At 30.8% G+C, this 14,624-nt stretch overlaps 2 protein-coding genes across 4 annotated transcripts; both read right to left on the reverse strand.

Moving 5' to 3' along the window:
* Positions 1 to 1,401: 1,401 nt before the first annotated feature.
* Positions 1,402 to 10,323, reverse strand: LOC107999671 (uncharacterized). 3 transcript variants are annotated; one of them, XM_017059648.3, is made up of 3 exons: positions 10,185 to 10,259; positions 4,780 to 5,008; positions 1,402 to 2,853 (listed from the first exon to the last, which is right to left on the reverse strand). In XM_017059648.3, exon 3 carries the CDS (start codon positions 2,764 to 2,766, stop codon positions 2,056 to 2,058), a length of 711 nt encoding a protein of 236 aa, XP_016915137.1. In that variant the 5' UTR covers positions 2,767 to 2,853; positions 4,780 to 5,008; positions 10,185 to 10,259; the 3' UTR covers positions 1,402 to 2,055. The 3 variants fall into 3 exon arrangements, with proteins under 3 accessions (XP_016915137.1, XP_061937770.1, XP_061937771.1); XM_062081786.1 differs by lacking the exon at positions 4,780 to 5,008 and having other exon boundaries at positions 10,185 to 10,323; XM_062081787.1 differs by lacking the exon at positions 10,185 to 10,259 and having other exon boundaries at positions 1,402 to 2,849; positions 4,780 to 5,004.
* Positions 9,111 to 14,606, reverse strand: LOC107999466 (delta-1-pyrroline-5-carboxylate dehydrogenase, mitochondrial). The gene is made up of 7 exons (XM_017059339.3): positions 14,326 to 14,606; positions 12,157 to 12,370; positions 11,631 to 12,062; positions 11,018 to 11,428; positions 10,761 to 10,939; positions 10,486 to 10,674; positions 9,111 to 10,421 (listed from the first exon to the last, which is right to left on the reverse strand). The coding sequence occupies exons 1-7, from the start codon at positions 14,367 to 14,369 to the stop codon at positions 10,187 to 10,189; spliced, it is 1,704 nt and encodes a 567-aa protein (XP_016914828.1). The 5' UTR covers positions 14,370 to 14,606; the 3' UTR covers positions 9,111 to 10,186.
* Positions 14,607 to 14,624: the final 18 nt, after the last annotated feature.

The following is a 14,624-nucleotide window of genomic DNA, read 5'->3' on the forward strand; positions in this document are numbered from 1 at the left end:
ACAGCCAGGAGAGCTACGTTTCCCTCCCCTACAAACTGATCTATCTATCCTCTCGATTCCTTGACAGATAATCGTTCTCCCGGCGCAATTAATCCCATCTTCGATCCACCGATTTCTGAGGTGAGGGGGAGAGGAAAAATCATCGAGATGCGACAGGTTGATCGACGTCGAGATTCATTTCGTAAGAATTTTTAAAATTGAATGTGACGAGTCGAAGAGATTTTTGAAATGGCGAAGCTCCAAAGTTGAAGAATAATTGAAGAATAATTTCTTGATAATCGTCGAGAGAATGTATTGATTCGTTAATTCTTCAAATCCATTCAAATTTTTTTTTCTATTTTAAAATACGAAAACTATCGTTTTTTTAAAATGTAAGAAAGAAACGTTGAGGATCTAATATGATAATTTAAAGGTCATTTAAAAATTGAAACAAATTTTCTTTTAAGGTCCTTAAACGAACGCGGTGGCTAATGGCTTCAAAAGTGGCGCGGCTAAGAGAAAACTTGTGTTTTCTTGAATCAAACTTTAAATTTTGATCAAGACGAACAATTAAACTTTAAATAAACTGAGAACTTGAGAAGCATTAAACCCGTTAAACAATATTTTCAAATAATCCTTTTATCCGAATAAAGAATTTCCCTTCCGTCCCGAACGAAACGCCCCGAATATCATTACAATTAATCCTGGCTGGATTAATTTCGAAACAATAGAAACAATACAGTGTAATTGATACACTATCTCCCCTTTCGATATTATCGAAATCATCGAAATTATCGGTTATTATCAAACGCGATAGACAATCGCGTTCAAGGACGTAGAGGCGAGAGACAGAATGGGAAGGCGAGGAGGAGGCAAAAGTGGATGGAGGCCAAGGTTCGTTTGAATATTCGAATGCAACGGTCGATCAATAAATAGACGCAATTCCTAGAGAGGAATATCCTGCGGGAATTCCCTTCCAATCCAATCCCTTCCTATCCATTACCGATTTCTATTCAAAACCACGTTCGACGAAACCTCTCCCCCTTCCCCATTTCGCAACCGAAATGCACACGTGGCCCTTGTGTACCTGTCATTAGTGAATGCTAATGTCATTGTCACGTTCGACGTTGATCCCGCCTACGGACAAATCTCGCCTTCCACCACGAAACGATACCGAATCCCGATACCGTGTAATTTAATCACGGTAGATTCGTGGCAACGTGTAATTAACCTTCAAATAATATTATTGGGTCACGAGCGGCTGCAACCGATTTCGATTCCGTTTAACGCGAGTTCCGTATTTAAAAGCGGTGGGAATCAGTAATAATTGGCCTTCGTCCTCGCGTGTGAAGAAATTGAACGTGAAATACGAGATGCGATCAAGTTAAACGCAATCAAACGTAGTAATTTTTAAGCCTTGGCTGGATATTAAATGTTTATTTTATTTTTAATTTTTAGGAGAACAATATTTTTTTTTTTCTTTTTTCTTTTCACCATGATATCATATCAATTGAATAGGTTATATAGTTAGCGACATGCTCGATAAAAATACGATAAATACATATGAGGATTAAGAAAAAAAAAAAAAACAGAAAATATCAATTTTGCAATGATCACGATTAATCACATTTTGGCATGACCAAAAATTTATTTCAAATTTGTTCACCGTTTCTAAAGACTAAAAATATCCCTCAAAAAAAGAGTAAGTAACGAATTAAAATTAACGAATTAAAAAGTAACTTTACACGAATATTAATCACACTATGAAAACGTCAATGTATTCCACATAATAAATCGTATTATCTCCGAGGTATCTCAAGTTCCTCGAGATCCCCTCTTTTTAGCACCAATCGACGCGAAAATAATATATATATATATATATATAATATAAAAAGAAAACGCAAGGAAAACTCTTCTTCGTTCGCTAAAATCAAAAAAGAAGAGATCGTAATTTCACGACAAATATTACGTCCAACCACCTTCCACCCCAATCAGCCCAGTTGCCCTAATCGATCCTCCGGAGCAGCCGTGTTCTCCGCCATGTTCCCCGGCTTTCTTCCCCCCTCCCCCCTCCGATCAAGAATCATTCGTCCTGCAAACACGCCGAGACGAGGACAAATAGCATTTGCGAGGAGCCTCGATCTTCCTGAAGGATCTTCGATTCGGCTGATTCTTTTCCCGACCGGTGATCACAGCCCCGATATCGTCCTCCTCCATATCGTGCCACGACGCCATACTGTGCCGATCCTCCTCGTGATCCGTTTTCGTGAATCTCTCTATGGTGGCCGGTTTGCAGTGCTGTTTCGTCACAAAGTGATCCAGCGGATCAAGATACTCGATTTCTTGCTTCGTCTCCACGGCCTCCAAATGGGACTCGCTCTCCTCCTTGGCGAAATCGAAGAGGCCGGCCATGTCCAGCGTCACGTTCGTATACGAGTCCAACAGATTCAGCTGCATCGAGTTGAGCACAACCTCGCCGGGTGGATACTTGTCCCCGTAACAATTTCGTAGGCACTCCTCGAACGTTTTGAATCGGAACGAGTTGTAATTCCAGGTGATGTCGACTATAGGCAGGACTTGGCCGGTTTTCACGAACGTGGACGAGTGCTCCGCGATGTCGCTTTCGTTCGAATCCCTGTTCTTCATCTCGAAAGGGATCGACGTTAGGGCATCGTTCTGTATCAGATTCGGGGAGGACGAAACGGTTCTCAGGTTGGTCAACAATATCTTGGAATTGGAGCTGGCGACGTTGAATGCCGTCCGGTCTTTGGGATACGGTTGCAGCATGTTGAGGGATGAGGTCTTGTCAGACTCTTCGGACGTGGTGGTGGTGGCGTAGTAGTGGAAGATCGTGCACAGCTTCTTTGGATCTGCCTGCACAAGTTTATCATGATAAATACACACGTAGAATATTTTATTTATTTTCTCACGTTTTATTTCCCGATTGGAAAGTTTGATCGTTTAATTAAGTTGGACGAATCGTACGTGTTTATAATTATGTGGTATAGGAGAAAGTTAACGAAAAGTTAACGATTGTTGCAAAAATTTTACATATATATAAATTTTCCATTTTATTTAGACAAATTCTTCTCTCTAAATCTATTTCTAAATCGTTTCAAAATTTCTGACAACGACGAGCAAAAGGAAAAACGTGAATAAGCGTGATAATAACCTCAAAAAAGTTAATCGAATTACGAATTACACTTTCCTCGGAAATTAGAAAGAAGGAATACCGTATACTGCATGAGTTACGTACGATTAACATTTGGAGTTGAATGATGAGAGGAAATATGAGGATTACAGTGGCAAGGAGGGCGCAGATGCTTTCCATGATGAAGCTGACAAATCTTCCGTTTCTCTATGAAAATTCTAAGATCTCGACCGGTTTCTCAAACCGGCACGTCTTCATCGCTTCACAGCTTTCAACGTCGATGGAATTCATTGTTAGTTGTGCACTTTTTTTTTTCCTTTTTTTTTTTCTATTAATTATACAAAAATCCGTGGAACACCTGGTGCCATCGGACACCACGCGATACGAGATCGATTTTTACAACGCGATACGAGACGAGAAAAAACCGTCATTTGTTTATGGAAATCCGTTCGAATCGAGAACGAAGAATTTTGTAACCTCTCTGGACGTTTCGTTGACGTTTGTGAATTTAATACGGTACGTATATACATATATGTATATATATATATATCTGTGGTGGTGAGTATCGTTTTACGTTAAAAAATAAATCGATAACCAAATGAACGTTTGGAAAGGGAGGAGCAAGAAGAAAAAAGGGAATATATTACAACGCGAGAAATACGAGGGAAGAACGGTGGACGGTATTAATTTTGATGAAAATACAGAATAAATAGCAACGATGTTCTGATAATATTGAAAAACGGTGATCACGGATGGATATCGGTGATTCACGAGGAAAAATTTCATTGCATTTCCATACGCAAGGGAAGAGAGAATTTTTTTTTTTCTTCTCGCGTAAAATGTACTTGTACATTCTATGCTAATCTATGCCACGTTTTAATATTGCTTTGTGGGCTCGAACTTTGAAAAAACATTCCCCTTCGCTCCCGTGAAAAACAGTCGAATATTGCGATTTCATAAGCTATATAAAGACATTGAAAGTAGTTGGAATTTGACTTTACACCCCGTTTCCCATCTTTTATCGATGTATTCTGTTTGATGAACTTGCACGGACAATATTCCGTCATATCATAATTCGACTATAAATCCGATAACAGCATAAATCTCATCGACATCAATTTCACCACGTCCCTCGTTTTCTTTCCTTTATCCCTCCCCTATTTATTGCACGGTTATTTCTATTTCCATACACGTAGAATAAACAGAAGCGTTAAGCGTCAATCAGAGTGGAGTAATTTGAAGCGGTCCTCGCAGAGGATGGTGGAAGCTCGGTGGCGCGTCAACCTCGGAGCCCAGCCCATAATAGGATGCAATTTAGAAACGGTCGAAACAGACAATACCGCGTCCTTCGAAGCGTAAATCATCCACCACGGCGCGGGAACGAGGGTTGGCCGGGATTGGAGAACGGGTTAAAATGGAGGGTGGAGAGTGCATATCTTAATTACAATATTCCCACGAGCTGAGCACAGGAGTCTTGCCCGGTTGGCCGACCAACTTGCCCTTTCCGACCAGCCTCTAGGAATTTAATTAATTTGCCAGTGGCAAGCAGCCTTGCTCCTTGTCGCCGTTCTGAAATATTGTATCCTTCCCACCCTTTAAAACCCACCGCCACCCACCTCGAGCGCTCCATACCATCGCTTTTGGCTCACCTTTCTGTCTCTGTTTATTCTATCCTCTCTCTTCTCTCCTCCTCTCCCTTTTTCTCTCTTCTCTTGCCCCCGAGCACTCGAAGCCGGGCTCGTGTTCTTGCAACGCAACGCGAGCACCCCTTAATTGTTCGGATATCATTGAATTTTATCCGGATATCGACACGAGAAACTGTCGCGTCGGGGACGTGATACGAGACCTCGGTTCCTTCGGCTTCTTCGAATTAGATATCTGCGAAACATTTTGCTTTTTTTTATTATTGCTTTGATTTTTTTGTTATTTATTTTCTTTCTTTTTGGAAATTTTGTTTCTTTTTCAATTAATGAATGGAGGAAAAATTTAAAGATCTTTTTGAAATATATGAAATATATAAGCGAAATTTTGAAAAATCTTAATTTTTTCTTCTGAAAATTCCATACTCTGCATAATTATCCGTAAACAAGAATCAAAATTTAGATTGTGATGCACACAGATTGGGATATGCACATAATATGTATATAATATACATTATGATATTTGATGAAATGAATCTGTTTAAACTCCATTTCTAAAAATTTCCATTTAAAATCGAATATTATCTAATTTGTTTTATCTTTCTTGCACAATTTTTTTTCTAAGATTCAAATAAGTTCTTACAAAGATCATCAAAAATTTTAATAATACTGTAATATCTTTAAAATTCCCTGAAAAAGAGAAAATGGTTAATAAGTTTTCTTAACTGTTCCGTTAAAAAAGTGTCTGTTTACTCGGATAGCAGATAATTAAATAGGAAATTAAATAGAAATTCTATTTCATGTATAAAACAGTAGAATGAAACGATTAAACATTGTTCCTCTAGAATTAATATTATGTGAGAACCGTGTATAAGCATCGTCCACTTGATACCGACACTCAAGTGCTTTTTCTTCAATTTAAACGTATCAATCTAAACGGACTTATATCATCCAGATAATTATCATCCCTATTTTTGATCGCCTATATACCGTTACATTATTTTAAAATTATTTCTTTCCATTATTTTTAACAAATCTAAACTCTTATTGATGAAAAAATAAAAATTTAATTTTGATGTTAGCAACGAATTCGCAATTAATTTACGATTCGAAAATTAAAATCAATGAAAAGATAAAAATTCGTTTCAATTTCGATTATCAAACTGAATTTACTTTGAAAATGAAAATCAATGAAGTTCATAAAAATAAATTTTTAATTGAAATAGAATTGTTAGCCCGATTTAAATATTTTTTTATGAAAAATATATAAAATTTAGGCCCATAGAAATTTGAAAATATTAATTAGAATTTTTTAAAAAAATTCTCTCAATATTCTATCTCTTCAATAAAATCCCAGAGTTTGAATACGCGTATCCCAGAGGCATTAGTTCAGTAGACCAATCGGTTGCTCGCTAATTAATAAGTTTCCAGCGGATTTTTTTTTTATCTTCGGTTTCATTGTGCGTCTCTTGTTCAATATTCTCTCATAACAACAGTATAACAAGTTCCGTGGCGTATTACGAAATAATTAATCTCGAAAATGAATTTACGCACTTATTAATAAATGAACTCTTATAAGACAAATTCTTTCGATTTTACGTTTAAATGTGTACTATTTAAAAATATCAAAGAGTTCTTTAATTTACATTTCAAATATTATTTAAACAATTTATTTAATTTAAGCTATTATGCTTGCCTTCAAGATTCAGTCTTTGAAGCTTTGAAAATTCGAGTTTTATTTACAACTACTAATCGTAATTCTATCAATTTTTCATTTCATTTCATTCATGAGAAAATAGAGCAAACGAAAGACATAGAAAATAAAAGATATCGAAAAGACTGATTAATTTCTCAGTTACTAATGCATCGATCATCGTTACGTCAAATTCAGATTATCCTGAGAAGACAAAACTTTCTTTCTTTTTCTATAAGATGACCAAAACAGAACTCGAGAAAAAACAAGTCATTTAGTCGAGGTTCGAAAAAACCTGAGATCCTGAAAGGGCTTAATCGAAGAAAGGATAGATCCATGGATGGGCGAGAACGACGAAAGATGGATGAAGAAAAACGGCAACGAGCGAAGACGAAGGTGGCCATCCGCCTCATCTGCCGTTGAAAAGGTGAAAATCTTGATTTGAGTGAACGTTTTAGATCGGGCGCGGTCCGGAAAACTCGTAAAAAAGCACCAAGAGAACGGGAGAAAATCCTTTGGCAAAGCCATTAACGATGATTTCTCCTAAGCCATCGAATCCCTCTTTCTTCCGTCAGTGTCTTCCAGTGTCAACTCATTCCTTCAGGACTGGTCAAAGCGGCACCATTGACGTGTCGTGAAAAAGAAAGAAAGAATGGAAGAAGAAAAATGAAGAGGAACTGGAGGAATAAAAATGACGAAAGTACCGACGAAGTAACGAAATGAGGAACTATGAAAGGAATGCAAACGGTATGATTAAAATATAGAAAAGAAGTAGTCAATCGAGTTGATAAATGAAATTGTATGTACAGAAAATAGAAAATTTATATCATCGTTTATTGATTTATTTAACATACATATTATGTATATTTAATATTCGATAAAAATTATGATTTAAGCGATAAGTCTATTCTATATCAGAGATAGTCTTGTAATTGTACCATAAACGAAGTATCATAAAATAGATCTAATATTTAATGGGAGAATGATTGGAGGAATTACATTTAATTCAATTACAAAAATTGTTAAAATCAATAAATTTTAAAAACACAATTTTTTTTTATATATCTTTTCATAAATATTCTCATGCATTATCATATCGGATTGAATTTGATGCATAGACAGATTCATGTATAAGTTGAATTATTTACAAATTATATTCGAAAATATTATAAGATTTTTTTATAAAATTGAATTTAAATATTTTAAATAAATATTAAGATTTTTAATTATAAATTAATATAATTGATAATAGATTAATAAGATATAATATAATAATAAGATATAATGCAAGACAATGAAATTAATCAAATATCAAAAGTATTATGTATTTTGAATACATAAATTTTAAAGAATACATTTTAAAATATAGACAATTTAAAATAGAGAACAAATAGTAAGGAGAAAAAAATAAAAATAAGGTAGAAATATTAAAATCAGCGCTATCTCCAAAATAAATGTCATAAATGAAACACATAGAAATATAAAAAATTAATGGAAAAAAGAAAAAGATAGAATAAGAATTAAAGATCAACGCCATCTCTCGATTACTTTCAGAAGATTTTTAACATTGAAGAGATAAGATACTGGATATCAATTAAATATTATTTTATTATATTTTTTTTTAAATATGTCTATATCTTATTCTGAATCAAATCAGTAATATTGAAAATAACATTAAAGATATAAAGATAAAAAATATATTGAATCTGAACTTCATCTGTTATTATTGTCTTCCGAGATATAACAATCAGCATTCAATGTTTTAATCTTCTCCTATGAAATGCTTATTTTATCAATACTTTTCTAAATAAAAAAATTCTAACTCCCAATGTTTAACAAGAAATAACAAGAATTGTCAATTGTAACTTAATAAATATGATTGACAATCACGAGACAAAATATATTTTTGTACTAGAATCTCCTATAGAAATCTTTTTTTATTTTTTCTTAGTTATTTCGATCGTTTTATAATTCATTGTATCAATAAAAGTATTGGAACAAAAAGTTTTTTTGGATGGAATCTGAATATATATATATATTCATATTATTCATATTACAAGGATATAGGTATAATAAAAAATAAATGAAAATAAGAAAAAATAAAAGACATTTTTTATAACTGATAAAGTTTTTACTAAATATCAAAAATATATCAACGAAACAATTAAATAACAATTTTAAAAAAAACATCTTCTAAATGATTTTTCACAGCTTAATTTTATCCAACTGAAAATAAATAATATTAGCAAATTTCAATTAACCCTGAATGTAAATATTTCAACATACATCAGTTTAACTATTAAAATTAATATATTATGTAAATTGGAATTTGTAACAAGCAATAAAAAGAACATCTTGATTTAAATCGAATAGCAATTCATAAAAATAATTATCATTTTTTAAGAATGCAATTATCATTACAGAATAACTAACAATACAAAAGTAGACGTAGCACTTATTTGCTGTGGCAATTATTTATATCAATAAAATATTTAGTGATATTAAGTATATTAAAATTAAAAAGAATTATTTTCAACTTTAAGATTTCAATTATAAAAATATTTTTAAAAAATGAGATCAATCCCAATGAAAAATAAAATTAAATTATTCCATTTACTAATTGAGAAATTTATAAATATTATAAATATTTAATTGTATGGTGTTTTATTGCTATGGTACACTTAAAATAAATTACATCATAACATCAGCCACAACATCTAACATATTATTGTATAATTAATTAGTATTCATTGTTCGATTTACAAGATGTTTTGTCTCAATCACACTGTTAACAATAACATGCCTAAACGATCGACGATCAGGCTTGACAACACAATTTAAAGGTAACTTTTGCATTTTACTGTGTTCGTCCCGCGTCTACATATTGTCTTGTAAGTTACACAGTAAAATGAATGTTTACGCTGCGCGTTTATAACATAATATCAGCCATTGTAAATGATCTATATAAGAATATAAAAAAGTAAGGTCAGAAAAACACAACGAATGGTTTTTCTAACTAGTACGCATTCATCACAATTCTCAAACACACCCCAATGTTGTGTCTCAATTACCATACTTGAATAATGTGTATTATAAAATTTCATGTATTACTGCAATATATGATCAAAAGAAATGCCTCTGTTTACGACCACGTATAGTAATTCCTGAGATATTAAAATATTATTGTACTGAAACATGATCTTAATAGTATAGACTCTATATGCTGCAACTTGCAGAATATTAATTTTATCTATTGGCAGCAAATATTAAATTAAACTTATATGTATGTTGAGATACTACTTTAAAAGTAGTTTACAAATATTATTCCTTCTTGTATATATTTATCTTGTACGCTATCTAATACCAAATTGACAAACAAAAATATTTTATTAAAAACAAAAATACTGTTCAATTGGTATATATATTACCAATCATTGAATACTTTTTTTCTGTAAATCGACTATTTTTATCATGAATTACTTCGTGTTTAAGCAGTTTGCTTTATAGTAGAAATTTCTACAAAGCCCATATCACTTGCATTGTGAGTGCAATTAGCGCCTTTTACGTAAATTCAATGAATTTACGTAAAGGAATGCATAAAGATATTTCATTATTTTTTATTGAACAACCCAAAAAAATCTGTATTTTTCAGTTTGTAATGTATAATATAGTGATGTAATAACATCACTATATGTATTTCTGTTATTACAATGATACTTACATCTAAGACCTCATGTACGCATAATCGTGTTCACGCAAAGGAACGAATGTTTCTTTGATTGACTGTGGTGATGCCCAACGAAGAGCATAATGAGGACCACCAGCTTTGTCATTTGTTCCAGACATTCGACTACCACCAAATGGTTGCTGGCCAACAACCGAGCCTGTCGATTTATCATTAACATAAAAATTGCCAGCTGTATATTTAAATTCCTCAAGAGCTCTTCTCGCCCATTTTCTAAAAAATAATGAAATATAATAAAATATAATATAAATATATTAAAACAAATTAAAATATTTACTCGTCTTGTGAGAATATCGATCCAGTTAAAGCATAAGGTGTTGATGATTCTACCAATTTCATCGTTTCGTCGAGATTTGAATCTTTATAAACGTATATTGTTAATACAGGACCAAATATTTCTTCAGTCATTATCTTATCTTTAGGATTTTTTGTGACTACTATTGTTGGATTAATAAAATATCCAATCCTAATGAAAAAAATTAAAAAGAATTAAAAATAACATAAAGATATATATTTCATAAAATATATAAAACAACTAAAAATAAAACGTACGAATCATCATATTTTCCGCCACCAATAATTTCTAAATTTGATGATTTTTTAGCATGTTCGATATAACTAGAAATTCTTTTAAATGCGATGGCATCTATAACAGCTCCGGTGAATACGGTAAAATCTCTGACATCGCCAATTTTAAGCGTGTCACGAATCGATAAAAGACCTTCCTTTATCTAGATAGTAACATTTAAAATTAAAAAATTTTATTTAAAAAAATTGAAATTGAAGTTAAAATAATACGATATTTCTACCTGTGGCCATAATGATTCTGGAACGTACATTCTACTGCAAGCTGAACATTTTTGACCATTAAATTCAAAAGCGCTTTTTATGGTCCCATTAACAACTGATTCCACATCAGCGCTTGCATGCACAAAATGATAATTTTTGCCACCACATTCGCCTATTAATTTAGGATAGTTTTTATACTTTCCTAAATTTTTACCAACTTGTATCCATAAACGATTAAATGTTGGAACTGATCCAGTAAAATTAATTCCAGATAAATAAGGTGAAGAAGTTATGGTATCTCCAAAAACAGGACCTTCACATGGAATAAAATTGACTACACCTGATGGTACACCAGCTTCTTTACATATCTTAAATATCCACCAATTAGAAAGTAAAGCTGTATCAGATGGCTTCCATAATACTGCATTACCCTAGAAATATTTGATGCAAAATTTTTTTACATATATTTATTATTAAACATATATTATTGTATTTTTGTTGTAATTGTTGTATTTTGTATATTGTTGTAATTTGTAATATATGTGTGTGTGTGTGTGTGTGCGTGTATGTGTGTGTATGTAATAAAAATTAGTAAAATGCATAAAAATGAAATAATTAAAAAAAAATGCAAACCATTAAAGCAGGTGTATAGCTAAGATTACCACCAATGGCAGTAAAGTTGAATGGTGATACTGCTGCAACAAAACCATCCATCCCTCTATATCTCATTGAATTTAATGTTTCTTTATTAGGTGAAATTGGTTGATATTTCATAGCCTCCTTAGCAAAATATCCATGCATTCTAAAAAAATCAATTAATTCTGCTGCACTATCTATTTCTGCTTGAATAACAGTTTTGCTCTGCCCAAGCATTGTAGCAGCATTTAATTGCTGTCTGTATTTTGTTGCCATCAAATCAGCTGCTCTCAACCAGATTTCTAAACGTTTCTCAAATGGATATTTTTCCCATTCACGCTGAGCTTTTACAGAAACATCTATTGCTTTTTTGACTAGATCAGCTGTTGCCCAATAATATTTTGCAATTTTTACTTTATGATTATGTGGCTAAAACATATATCATAATTATCATTAATATACAATCATTAATTATATTATTATTATTTTGTCTATTATTTTGTAATTATTATATTAAACTTACCATAACTTGATATTTACATAAATCTGTTTTAATTTCTTCATTTCCAATAACCAAGGGTACTTCTTCACATTCATTACTCATTTTATCCAAAACCTTCTCTAACTCAGCCCTCTCTGGACTACCTTTCTTATAGCTAAGAATAGGTTCATTTTCCAAAGGAAATTCAATAGTATTTGATACTGGTATTATTGTCCCTAAGCATCTTGTACTAACTCTGTTTATAGAAATATTAAATATATATTTCTTAAATATATAATATAATTTCCAATAATAATAATAGAAAATTGGATTTATTTTAAAATTAAAAACTTTTTTTAATTATTATTTTCATATTATTTTCATATAATCTTTTTAAATATTCATAATATTTACAAATGTTCATATATGTTTAAATTTACCGATACAATAAGATTATGAGAGAAAATTACATATTAGCTTTTATGCTTAACTTGATATCATTTGTAAATATTTATCTATGTACTTTGTAGTAAGAGTTAAACCTATAATACTATCTTCAATATATTAAGATTTAAAGCATTTTTCTTTTGTTCTAAAAATAATAATAAATCATTATTTATCATAATTAATAATAAAACAAAAATAAATGATAAAAATAATAAAAAATGATAAATACAGAAATATTAGTTGTTATCATAATTATTTATTTTTATATGAATTATAACAATAATAATTTTTTAATTTAAAATTTTTTAATTTAATCTATACATAAAATAATAAAAATTTATTCTTTATTAAATGTTTATTTAAAAAGTATAAACAATATGCCACAAAAATAATCAAAAAAATAAAAATTATTTTCAGAGAAGGAAAGATTCTTTTAACTTGCTTATATGTCAACACCATAGTCAGAATATTATGTAACACAATCTCAGTGACCCATGTTATTAGTTATCACTGTATTATTAATTAAGCAGAAGAAAACTTGATAATAAAAATTATCTCTAATTGAATGAAATTAATAAAACTATAAAATAATTAAACAAATGAAATGAAATAAATCAATATAAAGATATGCTCATGTTAATCATACAAAGGTTTCAAAGTAGAAATGTATAGTTTTCAATAATACGAACATTTTTTTAATATATCACAAAATGTTTTATTTTCATATTTATTTGTATAAATCAGTAAATATTATTTCAAAAAATAATTTATTTTAAAAAATTATATCAAATTTTAAATTAAAACAAAATGAATAAAAATAACAGGAAATTAAGAAAATTATCATTGACAAGTATTTGGTCAACGCAAAATTTCGCTGTAAAATTTATAAGTAAGCGGTAAAATACATTCGTTATAGCAGATGTACTGTCTGCTCCATGCATATGTATTGGTCTGTAAAAATATATTTCAAGGACACACATATATGTATAACGAATATAAAAATATTACTTTATACACTTAATATATGATATAGTTCTTATATGAATATTTATAAATAATTTTATAAGAATCATTTTCAATAAAATGATTACAATCAATGCTTATGTCATATGTCATTATATATACAATGTTGCTGATAAAATAAAGAAATTAAAATGCTTGATAATAAAATATAATTTTTTAATTTATGTGTTCCAATATGTTAATTTGTCTAATCATTGATATTATTGTCTAATAATTGATATTAAAAATCAAAAATAATTAATAATTATTATATGATATGTAATCAAAACTTAACAAAATATACTTTTATTTAAAATAATTACTAAATAATATATTAAAATAAATATTGAAAAATGCTTTGCAAAAATAGATAATAAAAATATATTGTCAAGAATTCTAATGGATGAACTATCAAAGAACACCTTTCACGTCCATTTTATAGTGGAAAATTCCAATGGAACCCGTAAAGTACTCTATCCTTTTCATAAACAAAGAGGTATGCGAACAGAGAAGATTAGACAAAGAAAACGAATTGGAGGACCAATAACACACCAATAAACTGACATCTACATATAAGCGCGCCCCTTCGTTTATATGATCGTGCTACATAGTGTATATGTCAATGCGCGAAAATAATCAATATATTATATTAGAATTTAATATATGCAATAAAGAAAAAAAACACAAACTATGAAATTTCGTTTCATCTATGTATATATACATATACATATTTCGCTAATCGTTTCACATTTAGCTACTCACTTTTGATTGTTAACTATTAATGCTTGACGGCAAAGATTCAACATTGTTTTTTTTCTTTTAATTTATATCTCTTGATAACTTTTTACATGAACACTTTTACACCTTCGTCGTGTAAACTTTGAAAAACTATCAATAAAACTTATTCACTATAATCACCGTATAGACTGATCAGGATGCTGACCTGTCGAAACTACGAAAGTCGACAGTGGCAACCATCGAACAAATAGTAAGCCAAACCTTCCCCCATGTATACCCCACCCTCCAACAATTCGACTATATTCGAAACAGGGCCGTAATAA

The sequence above is a fragment of the Apis cerana genome, linkage group LG11 (genome assembly GCF_029169275.1).
Source record: "Apis cerana isolate GH-2021 linkage group LG11, AcerK_1.0, whole genome shotgun sequence".
Taxonomy (NCBI): Eukaryota; Metazoa; Arthropoda; class Insecta; order Hymenoptera; family Apidae; genus Apis; species Apis cerana.